Genomic DNA, 15,702 nt, shown 5'->3' with positions numbered 1-15,702 from the left:
GTGCTGTGTGTGCTGTGCTGTGTGTGCTGTGTGTGCTGTGTGTGCTGTGCTGTGTGTGCTGTGCTGTGTGTGCTGTGTGTGCTGTGTGTGCTGTGCTGTGTGTGCTGTGTGTGCTGTGTGTGCTGTGCTGTGTGTGCTGTGCTGTGTGTGCTGTGTGTGCTGTGCTGTGCTGTGTGTGCTGTGTGTGCTGTGTGTGCTGTGTGTGCTGTGCTGTGTGTGCTGTGTGTGCTGTGTGTGCTGTGCTGTGCTGTGTGTGCTGTGCTGTGTGCTGTGCTGTGTGTGCTGTGTGTGCTGTGCTGTGTGTGCTGTGCTGTGTGTGCTGTGCTGTGTGTGCTGTGTGTGCTATGTGTGCTGTGTGTGCTGTGTGTGCTGTGCTGTGTGTGCTGTGCTGTGTGTGCTGTGTGTGCTGTGTGTGCTGTGCTGTGTGTGCTGTGCTGTGCTGTGTGTGCTGTGTGTGCTGTGTGTGCTGTGCTGTGTGTGCTGTGTGTGCTGTGTGTGCTGTGTGTGCTGTGTGTGCTGTGCTGTGTGTGCTGTGCTGTGCTGTGTGTGCTGTGCTGTGTGTGCTGTGTGTGCTGTGTGTGCTGTGTGTGCTGTGCTGTGCTGTGTGTGCTGTGTGTGCTGTGTGTGCTGTGTGTGCTGTGTGTGCTGTGCTGTGTGTGCTGTGCTGTGTGTGCTGTGTGTGCTGTGTGTGCTGTGTGTGCTGTGTGTGCTGTGCTGTGCTGTGTGTGCTGTGTGTGCTGTGTGTGCTGTGTGTGCTGTGTGTGCTGTGCTGTGTGTGCTGTGTGTGCTGTGTGTGCTGTGTGTGCTGTGCTGTGTGTGCTGTGTGTGCTGTGTGTGCTGTGCTGTGTGTGCTGTGTGTGCTGTGCTGTGTGTGCTGTGTGTGCTGTGTGTGCTGTGCTGTGCTGTGTGTGCTGTGTGTGCTGTGTGTGCTGTGTGTGCTGTGCTGTGTGTGCTGTGCTGGGCTGAGCTGTGCTGTGCTGTGCTGTGCTGTGCAGCTAGAAAAGGCACAGGGCACTGGAGACAGTAACCCTCTCAGCTCCTACAATGGGGAAAACAGCTTTTGTTCTGAAAGACATGAAATCCAGTACGATAAATTTGTCTGCCATCGTCTAAAAATAAACCCTCCCGGTGGCTCAGTCGTTGAGCATCAACCTAGGAACCAGGAGGACACGGTTTGATTTCTGGTCAGGGCACAGGCCTGGGTTGTGAGCTCAATCTGTCAAGATTTCTCTCATGAAATGTGAGAGAAAGCAAAGCTCTGTGGCCTCTCACATTTCGGTTGTAGAGGGTGTGCAGGAAGCAGCCGATCCATGATTTTCTCTCCTCATTGATGTTTGTCTCTCTCTCTCTCCCCCTTCATCTCTGAAATCAATAAAAAATATATTTAAAAATAAAAGACAATGATTTTGAAGTTTTGTTTTCTAAAAATAAAGAATGGAGACAATAGTGCTTAATAAGTTTAAGCCGAACCAATAGGTGTCTAGTGGCAAACATGCTGACACCAGGACGCCCCGCTGTGGGGTTCTCACTGGATGTGCCGGGGACGCCTCCCCCGGGGCTGCTGGGCCCCGGGGAGCGGAGGTGGCCTGGCGGGTGGGACACTGGATCCCGCGGACAGCGGGTGCCTCTGGAGGTTTATGGGTGGCACGGGAGATGGCGTGATCAGAACCATGCCTGGGAAATAGCGATGGGTTAGGGTGGGGGACACGGGGGCTCACAGCCCCAGCCACCAGGCGAGGGGTCCCACGTGGGAAGCCATACCCCCAATTAACCACGTGTCCGGGCGGTGAGAATCATGGCCAGTTTGTCTTTTTTTTTCCCTTGTCTCTCCCTTTCTTTCTTCTGGCGTGTCTTTCTCTGGATCTCAAAAATGTTCGGTCATAATTATGTACTGCTTTTTTTTAATCATGAAGACAGGGAGGGTCCTGGGAATGCAGCAGAGGACGCAAGAGGAATCTCAAGACTCCACCGAGGGAGGGAAGGAAGGACAACAGCTAGAGAGGGAGTGAGGGACAACAGGGACAGGCGCGGCACCAGCTATGCTAAGCGGGGAGGAGAAGGAGCTGCCGTCAGAGGGAGGAGCAGGGCCAGAGGGAGGAGGCAGATGTGGACATCACAGGGTGTCAGTCAGGGTCACCATCACCCCCAGGTGACTGACTGCAGAATGCCCGGGGAGGGCTCCCGGCCGGGTGGGGACCGGCAGCCTGGACAGAAAGAGGGGTGAAGGCTGGAGGAATGTGGGTGGCACTCCACAGGCTGGGGGTCAGCACCAGGGCTGACTGCGTGGCTGAGAGAGTGCAGGGAGCGGGGAGGGGGCTGGCACCAGCACTGGGGGAGGCTGTTTTGGGGGCAGAAGGAGGAGGAGGAGACGGGAGCTCACAGAGAACCAGAAGTGGCTGTGCCACCAGCACGCAGGAAGCGGAGCGTCTGGGAAGAAACGAGGGGGTGGGGGGGGAGAGACACACGATGCTGACTGCGCTCAGCCGTCACTAGCCACGCGGGTGACTAACCCAGCGGAAATTAATTAAAATTAAATGAAATTTGAAACTTTGTTTTTCCATCGCACTGGCCACAGCCAGCGCCCTCCGGGTCCTCAGAAGACGGGACGTCCCACACAGTCCGGGCGGGGTGGCCCCAACAGCCTCCCTCCGCCCGACGGCAGAGACGCCACCCCGGCACTAACAAAACCCAGGGGACCACGGCCTCCTCTTCTCTCGAGACTTTGTAAATCCACCCTTTCAGGCGATGTTCCGTCATTCCAATTCCCCCACAGTATGTGCTGAGCTCCTGTCATCACAGAACTCAGGCCGATGTGACAGCTCATCGGGACCAAACAGCCTGTAATCAGTCCGTATGAACACACTGTCAAAACGTTTTTAAAAATCCAATATCAAGGCAAGGGAGGGGGGGGGGGGGGCGGGATCAACCAGAGGCCTTGTGTGCCTGCATGTGAGCACAACCAGTGGACACAGACAGCAGCAGGGGGTGAGGGCATGTGCCGGGGGGCGGGGGTGGACAGGGAGAGGTCACTGGGGGGAAAGGGGACATGTAATACTTGCAACAACAAAAATTTAAATTAAAAAAAAAGAAAGAGCAAATCCAGTATCAGGCACTAACTGAAATAGGACCTTCTGTAGAATGGGTGTGAGGGGTGAGGAGGAAGGAGCACCGGGGAGGATGTGGAGAGCTCTGCAGGAACGTGCAGCTGGGCCTTAGGAGAAGGCCCTCCTTGGCCATGGCACCAGGCCCTGCTCTGGGCCCCCCGCCTGCCACAGCTCTGTCCACAGGCTCTGCTCTCCGGGGGAAAGGAGCTCCGGGGTCCGGGACGAACAGGGACAGCAGCCTCTCCAGCTACAGCCACGGTCCCTCTTCCTCACCGATCCCCGCGCTGATTTGGGGTCGCGGTGAGTTCAGCTAAAAGCACACTTTGTGACGCCGCTCACAAGCGGGGTGGGCAGTGATGTGTGAGCAGGGGTTAGTGCGGGGCTTCGGAGAGCTCTTCCAGCAGAATGAGACAGTGGCCTCCCATCGTGCCCTCTGTGTCCTGCCTGGGATTTAGACACCACCCCTGGAGCCCGCGCTGTCCGCGGGGTCAGTGAGGCTGGAGGCAATTCAGTAAGACCGAGGGAGCGGAAAGTCAGAGGAGCTTGTGGCATCCAATGAACAGAATAACCCGATGAGCAAAACAGATCCAGAGACTTAAAGCGCGGACCAGACCGACGCATCAGGGGGCAGGCGGGGTGGAGCGAGGGCATTGAATGTGGCAGAGTTCAAATGGAGAAAAAAATGCAAGTCTTTGCTTATGGATATGAAAAGAAGGTAAAATAAGTAAAATAATTTAACAGGGAGATGACAAAGATGTAGGAATAGACACTCTCATACACGGTTGCAAAGTGTAAACTGGTAAACTCTCCAGAGGATAACTTGGCAATTTCTATCAAAACTTAAATGCAGGGTCTGGTGTGGCCAGGCCCGGAGCAGCGGCTGCCAGGCTAGGAGCGGCCAGGCCCGGAGCAGCAGCTGCCAGGCTGGGAGCGGCCAGGCCCGGAGCAGCTGGGTCTGGTGTGGCCAGGCCCGGAGCAGCGGCTGCCAGGCTGGGAGCGGCCAGGCCCGGAGCAGCAGCTGCCAGGCTGGGAGCGGCCAGGCCCGGAGCAGCTGGGTCTGGTGTGGCCAGGCCCGGAGCAGCGGCTGCCAGGCTAGGAGTGGCCAGGCCCGGAGCAGCCGGGTCTGGTATGGCCAGGCCCGGAGCAGCGGCTGCCAGGCTGGGAGCGGCCAGGCCCAGAGCAACAGCTGCCAGGCTGGGAGCGGCCAGGCCCGGAGCAGCTGGGTCTGGTGCGGCCAGGCCCGGAGCAGCGACTGCCAGGCTGGGAGCGGCCAGGCCCGGAGCAGCCGGGTCTGGTGCGGCCAGGCCCGGAGCAGCGGCTGCCAGGCTGGGAGTGGCCAGGCCCGGAGCAGCAGCTGCCAGGCTGGGAGCGGCCAGGCCCGGAGCAGCCGGGTCTGGTGCGGCCAGGCCAGGAGCAGCGGCTGCCAGGCTGGGAGCGGCCAGGCCCGAAGCAGCAGCTGCCAGGCTGGGAGCGGCCAGGCCCGGAGCGGCCGGGACCGGAGCAACCGGGCCCAGAGCAGCCGGGTCGGGTGCGGCCAGGCCTGTAGCAGCAACAGCCAAGTCCAGAGCAACTAGGTCGGGAGCGGCAGTGACCAGACCCGGAGCAGCTGGTTGTGGAACGAACCAGAGCAACAGAGGCCAGGCCCGGAGCAGCCAGGCCCGAAACAGCTCGCTCCTCGCCTGTACCTGCCCACGGCTACCTCTCAGACATGGCTGGAAACTTTTGCGGGAACTTGAGGGTCTGCTGAATCAAGTGATGAAGGCTTAGATCTGGATGTGTTGAGTTAGTATAGCGCTGGGGTGTTGATCTATGAGTGCCTTGGGTGGGGCCTGGATGAGGCTGGTTGACCTATTTGAAAATGTCTTTTGTGTGAAGTGTATCATTGGGCATGTGGAGGTATTATTGATATGAGAAAATGCTAAGTAACAGATTTACTATCGGGGAAAGGGAGGGAGGAAGAGACTGAACATAAACTGTGCACCTATGGATGAGGACAATGGGGGATGGGGAGGGGGCAGAGGGTGGGGTGGGAACCTGGTGGAGGGGGGAAGAAATGAGGAACCTTTGTAATAATATGAACAATAAAGATTGATTTAAAAAAAAAAAAAAAAAAAAAAAAAAAAAAAAAAAAACTTAAATGCATATTACCTTTGACCCAGAAATTCTTCTAGAAATTTATCTTACAGAATAAATGTGTGCCTGTGTGCAGATGTACAGGCATGCACACTCGATTAGCCTCGTTCTGCGAGCAACACAGATATTTAAAAATAGAAAAAGTAAAGATGACAGGTCGGCATTATAAAATACTGGGTAAATAATGCATTAAATTTTATATATTTGTTTTATATTTTCAATGCATTCTTAACCTTTAAGAAAAAAAAATAGAAACAATGAATAATACTGTGTACCCCTACTAGAGTGATCATTTTATTAGAAATATTTTTGTAAAGCCCTGACTGGTTTGGCTCAGTGGATAGAGCATTGGCCTGTGGACTGAAAGGTCCTGAGTTCGATTCTTGTCAATGGCACATGCCCAGGTTGCGGGTTCAGTCCCCAGGGGGGAGGGGCTTGCAGGAGGCAGCCAATTATTGATTCCCTCTCATCATTGATGTCTCTATCTCTCTCTTCCTCTCTGAAATCAATTAAAAAAATTTAAAGAAAGAAAATAAACGCTTTCCATCACTTTTGTTGATGGCTCCTGAGCTTCTACATGAGAGTTTAACTAAAGAGTAATAAGGAATCTGAAATGAAGGGGAGCTGGGAGCAGAGCCTGTCAGAATGTTGCACCTCAGATTACAGTAATGGTTGTCTTCTTTTTCACACTGTGGCCCATTACAAACATGCCATGAACATGCATAAACATACACTGAGTGGCCAGATTATTATGATCTCCGGACCCATAATAATCTGGCCACTCAGTGTATACCTTATATAATAAAAGGCTAATATACAAATTGTTCCCTCGACCAGGAGTTCGACCAGCAGGCAGCCTGACCAACCACCCATGTCCCCTCCCCCTGGCCAGGCTGGCAGGACCCCACCCATGCACGAATTCATGCACGTGAGTTCGTGCATGAGTTTGTGCAATTTGCATACACACACACACACACACACACACACACTGATTGGCAAGATTATTATGCATTCAGAGATCATAATATCCTGGCCACTCAGTGTATACACATGAACATAGCACTTATGTAAAAGTTTTATGAAACAATATATACGCTACGTGTGACCCACTTTGATGTGTCCTATTCCAGTACATGGATATTTCTAGTTTATTCCATCCTACTAAAAATTATCCCCACAGCCCATCCCGGAGGCAGCCTGCAGTGGAAGCACACGAGGCAGGGTGTGCAGGGTCTGGGTGACACCACCTGTAGGTGGGTGCCCTGGGTGAGACCACCTGGAGGCAGGTGCCCTGGGTGAGACCACCTGGACAGGTGCCCTGGGTGAGACCACCTGGAGGCAGGTGCCCTGGGTGAGACCACCTGGAGATGGGTACCCTGGGTAAGACCACCTGGACAGGTGCCCTGGGTAAGACCACCTGGAGGCAGGTGCCATGGGTGAGACCACCTGGAGGCAGGTGCCCTGAGTAAGACCACCTGGACAGGTGCCCTGGGTGAGACCAAGACCACCTGGAGGCAGGTGCCCTGGGTGAGACCACCTGGAGGCGGGTGCCCTGGGTGAGACCACCTGGAGGCGGGTGCCCTGGGTAAGACCACCTGGAGGCAGGTGCCCTGGGTGAGACCACCTGGAGGCAGTGCCTTGGCATCAGGGCGTGCGGGATCGTCTTTGCTGAGTTCCCAGAGCAGCACAGCTTAAGAACTGAGAAGTCATAACCCTGCTCAGGATCCCGACTCCTAAACCCCCAGCTGTGAAACCTGCTGGCGGAACTCCGTTATTGGCCCTCCCGGCCCTGCCCCCCAGCCCGCGAGGAAGGACCGTTACCGTAGGAGGAGCTGTTGAAGAGCTCGATGTTGAAGAAGGCGTAGTCCCCGCTGGTCATCCCGTGCCTGTGCGCCGCCAGCATGATGCCCCGGATGGTGTCGCTGCTCGCACACATGATCACCACTGGGAGGAGGAACAACACGCGTGAGATCCCTGTCCGGACACAGCGAGGACCCGAGACCCGCGGGGACACTGAGAGCCACGGGGGCGGCCGGCAAGCAGCCGGGCAGGCACATCCCCTCCGGTATCCTCACGAACACAGAGGGAACCGAGGGGGAGAGCGGTGACGTGACCCTGGAGACACGCGGAGGATGTCACCGTAACCAAGGATGGAAGCCAACGCCCAACCCCGGGAAGAGCCCCTGAGCCTCCGATGGAGCCCACCCCGGACCAAGGCTGACAAAGTGGGAGACCTGACCCAATGGGGGAGCAGCCAGAGTGGGGACAGGCTGTAGAAGCTGGCCTGTGCGCTTTGAAATGGTCAAGTTCGTGACAAACAAAGACAGGCTGGGGGGATGGCCTAGTCCCATGCTCGGCAAACTCATCGGTCCACAGAGCCAATACCAACAGCACAACGACTGACATTCCTTCGGAGAGCCACGTTTTTTAAACGTAAACTTCTTCTAACGCCACTTCTTCAACATAGACTCACCCAGGCCGTGGTATTTTGTGGAAGAGCCACACTCAAGGGGCCAAAGAGCCGCATGTGGCTCACGAGCCGCAGTTTGCCGACCACAGGCCTAGTTGAAAAGACCCAGAGGAGCAGGATGCTCAGGGCCATATGAGCCCCGGGAGTGGATTCTGGCCCTTTAAGAGGTAATAATAAATGTTTTGCTATAAAGGGCTTTATTGGGACAACGGGAAAAATCTGAGGAAGGTCTGAAAGCCAGCTAGCAGCACTGCCGTTGTGCGGGAGGGCTTGTCTGCTCACCGCCGCTGTGGACACGCACGGAAGGTCCTTTTCCCGAGGAGACACACTAAGTATTTAGGCGTCAGCAAGCATGGCGGCTTGTACTTACTCCCAGATAGTTCCTCACAGTAATGTCTCCGTGTGGGGCGCATGTGTACATATATGAGGGGGAAGGGGAGGAGGAGGAGGTTTGGAATGACCAAGTGAAAGCGGCAGAATGTTAACAATTGCCAAAAACCTGGGTGAGGTCTCTAGCAGAGATGGTTTTTTATTCATTTCTCACATCTTCTCCCCACGCGTAGTTATTTCAAAATAAAGTTTTACAAAATGCTTCCCATGAGCTGCCAGATTTGCCCAACAGAAGACGGAGGAGTGCCAACTGCTTTCTACACTTAACCGCCTGGTAAACACCTTTTCCCGGAAAAGCAAACTTCATGGTTTGGGGGGGCCCTTCATGTGGCAAATCAGAGGGCAAGAGAGGGGCCAGCTTCCTGCACCTGGACTCTGAAACCGCCCGCCGGGCTGTGCCCACCCCACTCGCTCATTCAGAGCCACACGGTCAGACGGTCAGACGGTCAGACGGAGGGGCCTCAGGCAGCTCCAGGACACCGCTGCCTGCTCATGAGAGCACCCACGGACCGGAGCGAGCGGGGGCTGGCCCTCGTCCCCATGACGGGGCCGCTGTGTGGGGCGCACCCGGAGGAGGGGAGAGGCCGGGAGAGGCCCCCCGTGCTCCAGCTCCCAGCGGGGGTGCTCTTTGCGAAGGCCTGGGCGCGGGGAGACCTCACACACGTCCAGGCCCAGCCGGCCGGCCTTGGCCCCCGAGAGGCGGGCCTGTGGGTGTTCCGTGTCCTGTGACCTTTACTGCATGGGAGGCCATGACTCTGACATTCCGTGTGCGCCTGCCAGCTCCGGGGACCGTGTCTCCGGACAACACGGAGCTCAGAGCGCGCTGCCTCTGTGCGTGGAGGAGCTGTCTGTGCCAGGAACACGCTGACACGCTCAGGGAACATACAGATTCCCGGGGGAACACGCTGACACGCTCAGGGAACATACAGATTCCCAGGAGAACACACTGACACGCTCAGGGAACATACAGATTCCCGGGGGCCTCCGACGGGGGTGTTTGAGGAAACACCTCGTCACTCAGTATGCTTCAGAGCTTTGTCTCCGCACCAATTCCTTCCAGCCCCCGAAATTAAAGGAGAGCAAAGGCGCCCCACAAAACAGCCAGGAAGGGGCTGAAGGCGGACACGTGTGAGGAGCACGGCCTCCCAGAGGGGGCACCCTGGGAGGGCCCAGGAGGCTCCGGCCAGGGTCTGCCCCAGCCCGCATCGCTTTCCGGTAATTACTGAGCCCCCCGTCCGCCTCTCCCTCCCGGACGCACCTCCTCCTGCCAGCACACAGCGGAGGAGGACAGAGCCCTGGTCACCTAACCCAGACGTTCTCAGATGCTCTGACAGGCAGGCGGCTGAGGCTCCATGAGGACCAAAGCACATGAACATGCGTGTGTCGACAGGCACCCAGGCCTGCTGACTGGGGAGTGCATGAGGATGAGCTCAGAAGCAGTCACTCCGCTGGATGACTCAGCATCGGGGCGTGATGACCGTACGTGTCTCTCTAAGAGACACCCCCCGGCCCAGGACCGAACAGGCCGGGTCCTCGGGCCAGCGCAGACGCTCCCTAAGCCCTGGCTGGGACCTGCCGGGCCCTGGCCTCCCTGCGGCTTCTTCGTCTATTTTTACGGTCCTGGCCCATCCACGGCTCTCCGTCCCCATCGTCATCCAGACCCATTCCTTCGGGCAGACATTCCTTCCTTAAATGTCAGCGCCTCCGGGACCGAGCAGGAGTGACCTCAGTGGCACTCTTTATTTCAGGGCTCCCCCGTGTGCGGTGACCGTGCGGCCTAGCGCTCAGCAGGAAGCCTGAGCTGCCGCGTTCGGGGCAGGGTATTACTCTTCCTGCGTAGGAACGATGACTCGGTTTACGTTGGAGCAGGGACTTCGAGACGCTGGCAGAGCGGAGAAGCCGTCTAGGTTTGAAGGATGAGCCCTAATCCCGTAGGGTTGTTTCATTCCAGCCTCGTTCAACAGCAGGTATTTTTAGTAGCCTGCCTTTATAGAGTCTATCAGAAGATTAAAATAGTTCTCATTAAAATGGCATTCTCCGCCCGCTCATGTTTCATCAGTTTGCATAACTCACCCAACTACATGCTCCAGTTACTAAGCACGGCGGGCGGGCACGAACAGACTGGGGGACAGCTCCCGGGAAGTCTCCGGACTGGCGGCAGGCAATGAGGTTTACAGTAGGGGGCGTGCAGGAGGCAGCCGATGGATGGTTCTCATCATTGATGTTTCTCTCTCTCTCTCCCTCTCCCTTCCTCTCTGAAATCAATAAAAATATATTTACTTTTTTTTAAAGAAGAAATCTTCCCAGAACTAAAAGACATGAGTTTCTGGATTGAAGAGGCCTACCCTTCAATGCCCTCAAGTGCATAAGGCAAAAACCTACCATGATGGGATGTAAAAACACTGGGAGCAACAGAAACAGTCCAAAAAATTCCAGGACAAAAACAAAACAAAAACACAACATTCCATTGATAAAGAAGCAGAATCAATCCCAGCTTCCTAATAGCAATGCTGGAATCTATAAGACAACCCGTCAAATTTTGAGGGGAAATAATTTCATATCTAGAATTCTGTAAATACATATGATGGTAAGATGAAGAAATTTTCTGTCAAGAAATGTCTCAAACTTTAGCTCTCATTCATCCTTTCTGAGAAAGCTCCTTGAGGATGTGTTCCACTAAAACAAGAATATGAACCAAGAAAGAACACAGAGGGACCTAAGCAGGGGGGGAGGGAGGGGAAGTTTCAGGATGATGTTGAAGAAAGAACCCAGAGTTACAACTGTGTAGCATGTTTAGAAAATGACTAAACTGGAGCAGCTCAGGAGACTTAAAGTATAAAATCGGTAGATGATTTTTTTAGTAATTCCATAGGAAACTAAGCAAACGGAAACAGACTTTTTTCTAACCCCGAGGAAAACAAGTAGGGCAAGAAAGGAAATATCGTGGTAGCCTGTATGGGTCGGCTACAAATAACCTTTAGAAGGCGATAAAAATAATGTCGACACAAAATACTACTGAGCTAACCGAAAATTATAATGCAATCATCTTGGAAGGGAGACTGGGAGGAAAACCTGAGTGTGTGGTTAATAGGGAGCAGAAGAGAACTAAACCAGCACCTTCCAGTGGGATGGTAAGAGATTAAAGCCTAGAACTGAAAAAATCCAAAGTAACAGGGGATTCAGAGGTAGGAGGTCCAATACCTACAGAAACAGCTACCCCAAGCTCCCTCTCCAGTGAATGCTGAGCCTGGACAAAGGCCCTGCAAATCAAACCCCACTGAGCCCAGGTAACCCATTAACTGCTTATGGCTGTCCGCTCTAATTAGCATATTATGCTTTACATATAGATATATATCTATTTTATTATAGATATATATCTTCTAGTTTTTCTTTCTGCAGTACAGCATATAGCCAAATGAAACTTTAGTCGTATTAGTATTTGAGATAGTGGCATTGTCAATTTTTACCTTTTAAAAGATTCAAGTATTTGTATCTGATTTTGAAGATGAACTTAGGTCAAAAAAAAGTGCTAAATGTGATCTCCAAAGGTGGTGGGGGGGACTCTCTAGCTCTGTGATGTTCAATGCAGAATTTCCAAAGACAGAAACACAGCCCACTACATCTTTACACAGAGGGAGCACGCCTCAGAACCACCGGCGCCCTGTGAGGGCCTGATTCCCGGCCAGCTCCCGGTTCACAGAGAGGAAGGTGACCGCCCAGGCCCAGCCGCTGCAGAGCGGAGCACCTGCTTCTCACCCGGGCTCCGCCCCAGGCTCGCCTTCCAGTGGAAGGGACTGTCATCGTATGTGCGAATGAATAACCGCTGGAATAAAACTCCACGTTCAGCCCGTTCCCTGTGTTAGCTCGTTTAATCCTCCCAGCAGCCCTGAGGTGGGGGCGCCTGAGGAACCTGAGCTTTAGTAGAAACCCCAAACTTCCTCTCCAGTGAATGCTGAGCCTGGACAAAGGCTCTGGAAAGCAGACCCCACTGAGCCCAGTTAACCCGTTAACTGCTTGCCGGGAAGTAATGGCCAAAGGGGAAAGATCCCCAGAGAGAGCTTTGCCATCAGGATCCTTTCCCTCCTGAGGGCGGGGAATTTCGGGGAGAGGGGGAGAAACGGTTCTATAGTTCTGACATCTGCCTGGTCACTGTTGGAAACACACTTTAGAGCAGGAACGGTGCCCTCTGCCACCTGTGCGATGTACAGGGCAGCCACGCAACTTCCACCGCGCCATCACATCTAGACGGAGAGGAGCAGGGACTGGGTGCGTGGGCGAGGCTTCTGGACTGAAAAGCTGATCAGCAGCAAAAGGCTGAAGTCCAACCATCTGAAGCCCCCGACCCCCCAGAGCACTGTTGCCCTCCCTGCTCCCTGGGCTCAATCAACCACCACTTGGGAGGCTGGGGGGGGGGGGGGCGGCTGGCCAAGATCTGCCCTAATCTGGAATGACAGGTCCCCTGGGCCGCGAATTCCAGGCCACTTGCTGGGGACCTTCAGAGCAGATCTTGAGGGTTGGGGGACACACCCCCACCCCAGCTGGCCCTGGGACGTCTCCAAGTCCTAGCACTGGGGCCAGAGCAGCCCGGTCTGCAGGAGCCCGGCACCTGAGCCTGGAGGTGAGGGCAGACGCGGCCCGCAGACAAGCACCTTGTTCACCACCAGCGGAGCCGGCGCCTGCCCGCCTGGCAGGGATTCTGCGCAGACCCGCCCGGAGGTCCAAAGCTCAGGACTTGGCGACTGTCAGCACCCCCACCGTCAGCGCCCCCACCGTCAGCACCCCCCACCCCCCGCTCCCCGTGCCGCAGCGGGCGCCCCCGGGGCGGAGCGGGCACCACGGGCGGAGCGGGCCCCTCGGGCGGAGCGGGCCCCTCGGGCGGAGCGGGCCCCTCGGGCGGAGCGGGCCCCTCGGGCAGGGCGGGGCCGCTGCCTCCTCCCAGGCGCCCTCCCGCTCTCACCGGCCGCCAGTCCCTCCGGCTCCGCAGCCCGCGCCCGGGCCGCCCTGCACCTGGCTCAGCCTGTCCCCCGGCCTCCGGGCGGGATGTCCTGGGGAGCGCGGCTGGGGTTGCACCCCCTTACAATCCAGGCGCGAGGGGGGCAGAGGCGGGATCCCTCCAGCTCTGTGCACCCCAAACCTGCCACCGGCCGGAGGGCACTGCGCGCGGCTGCCTCTGGACCCGCCGTTCCCCGCCGCCCGCTCTGGGGTTAACGGGCCACACGGGCGCCGTCGCGATTACGGATCCGCGACCACCGGCTTCTCCTCCGGCCCCTGCGGCCGTGCCTCAGCCACCCCGGCCCCCAGACCGCGGGGAACGTGGGGAGCACGTGGGGAGGGACCCCGCGCCCGCTCCTCCCGCGCGCTCCTCCCAGCGGCCCTCCCGGCGCCGGAGACCGGGTGCTGGGCGCGCCTGGAGCGGCCGCCGGGCCGGACACCGCGGGCATTTTTGGTGGAAACCCAGACGCTCGTTTATAAGAGGCTGGAGGGGCGGCGGGAGGACCGAGAAGGGCGATAAAGGAGCCTCGAAGAGAAAAGGGGGGGGGGGTCTGCGGAGGGAGCCGCCTGGGGACCTCCGAGACCCGCGCTGGGAGCCGAGAGGGGCGCGCGCTCCCCAGGAGGGGCTCCCGCCCCGGGAGGGGCGCACATCGGGGACGTGCTGGGCAGGTCCTGGGGCCTCACAAGCTTTCGTGTCCCGGCGGCAGCCTGGAGCCCGGAGTGCGCCCCTCACCGCCAACCAGGTGCGGGCCAGGGGGATCAGGGGAGAAAACCCCAGAGTTTTACACCTGCCGGAGCTGCGGGCTCGGACGCCCCTCCCCCAGCCCCACCGCGTCCTTGGGACTCTCTCCCCGCACCCCGCGGCAGGCGCCCCCCTCCCCACCCCCCGGTCCTCGGCGCCGCCAGGGGAGAGGGCGCGGGGTCCGCCGAGACGCGCGCGGACGGATGCGCAGGGGGAGCCCGGGCGGGCGGCTCACCCCGCTTCCCTCGTCCCCGCGCCCCGCTCGCCCCGCGCCCCGCTCGCCCCGCGCCCGCTCACCTCGCTCGCTGGCCTGGAGGAAGCGCACGATGTCCTCCAGGTCCAGGTCGTGGGCCTCGTCGAAGCTGTAGGCGGCCGTGTGCAGGCCCTGCTCCTGGAACACCTCGTGGACGCCCTCCAGGGTGAAGAAGCAGTTGCGCTCCAGCCGGTCGTCGCTGTAGAGCAGCGCGGCGCGGCGCCACTGGTGGTGGCGGAACAGCGCGAGCAGCATCTCGCCCATCTTGGCGTAGGCGGGCGCCACGCGCGTCAGGTGCGAGTACTCGGCGTCCTTGCGCTGGAAGCCGGCGGCCAGCGCGCCCGCGGACAGCATGGGCAGGTCCCAGTGCGCCGCCAGCCGCGCCACGGGCGCCGCCGCGTACTCGCACACCGGGCCCAGCAGCAGGTCGGGCCGGGCGCCGCGCGCCGCCGCCACGCGGTCCACCAGGCTGAAGAGCGCGCGGTTGCCGCAGCCCGAGTCCTCGTAGGCCACCTGGAAGCGCGAGCCCGGCGGCAGCAGCCGCGCGCCCGTGCCGTTGGCCTCCAGGCCGCGCAGCGCGTACTCGATGGCCGGCCGCACGCGGGCCAGCGAGAACGGGTACGAGTCGTCCCGCGGCAGCAGCACCAGCACCTCGATCGTCTGCGGCGCCGGCGGCGGCGGCTCTCTCCCCCGGCGCCTCGCTCCGCCGCCAGCGCCGCCGCCCAGCGCCGCCCAGCCGAGCAGGGCGCACGCGGAGAGGGCCAGCGCCCGCAGGGACGGCATGGTGCCCCGGACCGCGCCCGCCCGCCGCCCGCGCCCCTCCGCGGCCCGCCCCTCTCCGCGCGCCCAGGCCCCGCGCCCCTCGGGCGGGCGCTGTCCGCAGGTAAGATGCCCCTTCGCTGCCTCGCCAACAGACAGAGAGGAACAACAGTCCTTCTTGCAATGTCACTCGTTTAAAAAAAAAAAAAGAAGTTCACCGGGTGTAAACCTGCACGCCTGTCACTATTCACACATTAGACTTATTTTAAACATATATCCATAGTCGCCCTCCCTGTATATACACTATGTTGCTTAGAGGTGGCTTCTACTTGGGCGTTGCTAAGGTGGCTGTTGAGAGCGTATTTGTAAAAGAAGAAAGTTCGACTTGTCCGAGTGCTTGGAATGGACGGTGCATGTCCCCCGCGTTTGATCTCATTGATTCGCGCCGGCGCCCGGGTCCATGGCCGGCGTTTAAGTAGCGAACGGCGTGGCCGCTGCGGGCGCGGGGCGCGGGGCCGGGCCTGTGCGGCCGGCGGGCGGGGGCGGGGGCCGGGCCGGGGAGCGCTCATTAGCATTCTGACATCAAGGCTCCTCCCCGCACCCCTCCTCTCCCACCTCCGCCGTCCCTCACCCCGCTCCCCCGCGAGCCCGGGGCCTAGAAGCCGCCCACGTCCGCGCCCTGGGAGCCCGCACCGCAGCGCCCACCCCCGCACCGCCTTCCCGGCCCCGCACGGCCCCCCCAGCGCCCGGCTTTCCAAAGGGAAACGCTTCCCAAGTGCAGGATGCGCGCAGGCACCGCACGCCCTCCACGTGCAAAAACACAGGCTGGAGAAGGAGCGGTCCCGAAAATGGTAGTTTC

The 15,702-nt window shown here is 58.4% G+C and overlaps 2 protein-coding genes across 4 annotated transcripts in view; one reads left to right on the top strand and one right to left on the bottom strand.

Annotated features, from left to right (window-relative positions):
* The window catches only part of ZFR (zinc finger RNA binding protein), a 169,083-nt gene that overhangs the window by 886 nt on the left and 152,495 nt on the right, over positions 1 to 15,702 (top strand). The window lies entirely within an intron of this gene.
* Positions 1 to 15,702, bottom strand: part of NPR3 (natriuretic peptide receptor 3) — a 54,790-nt gene that overhangs the window by 38,227 nt on the left and 861 nt on the right. The window contains exons 1-2 of one of the 3 annotated variants that reach the window (XM_084881011.1): positions 14,129 to 15,373; positions 7,059 to 7,181 (exon numbers count right to left, since the gene is read on the bottom strand). In XM_084881011.1, the coding sequence (XP_084737137.1) occupies positions 7,059 to 7,181; positions 14,129 to 14,867 (862 nt within the window). In that variant the 5' untranslated portion in view covers positions 14,868 to 15,373. Of the gene's footprint in view, positions 1 to 7,058; positions 7,182 to 14,128; positions 15,374 to 15,702 lie in introns of those variants that run through there. The other 2 variants (XM_084881010.1, XM_084881012.1) reach the window with 2 other exon arrangements.

This window comes from Pipistrellus hanaki (genome assembly GCF_964339955.1).
Source record: "Pipistrellus hanaki genome assembly, chromosome: 4".
Classification (NCBI taxonomy): Eukaryota; Metazoa; Chordata; class Mammalia; order Chiroptera; family Vespertilionidae; genus Pipistrellus; species Pipistrellus hanaki.
This window is presented reverse-complemented; position numbering and strand designations above follow the sequence as displayed.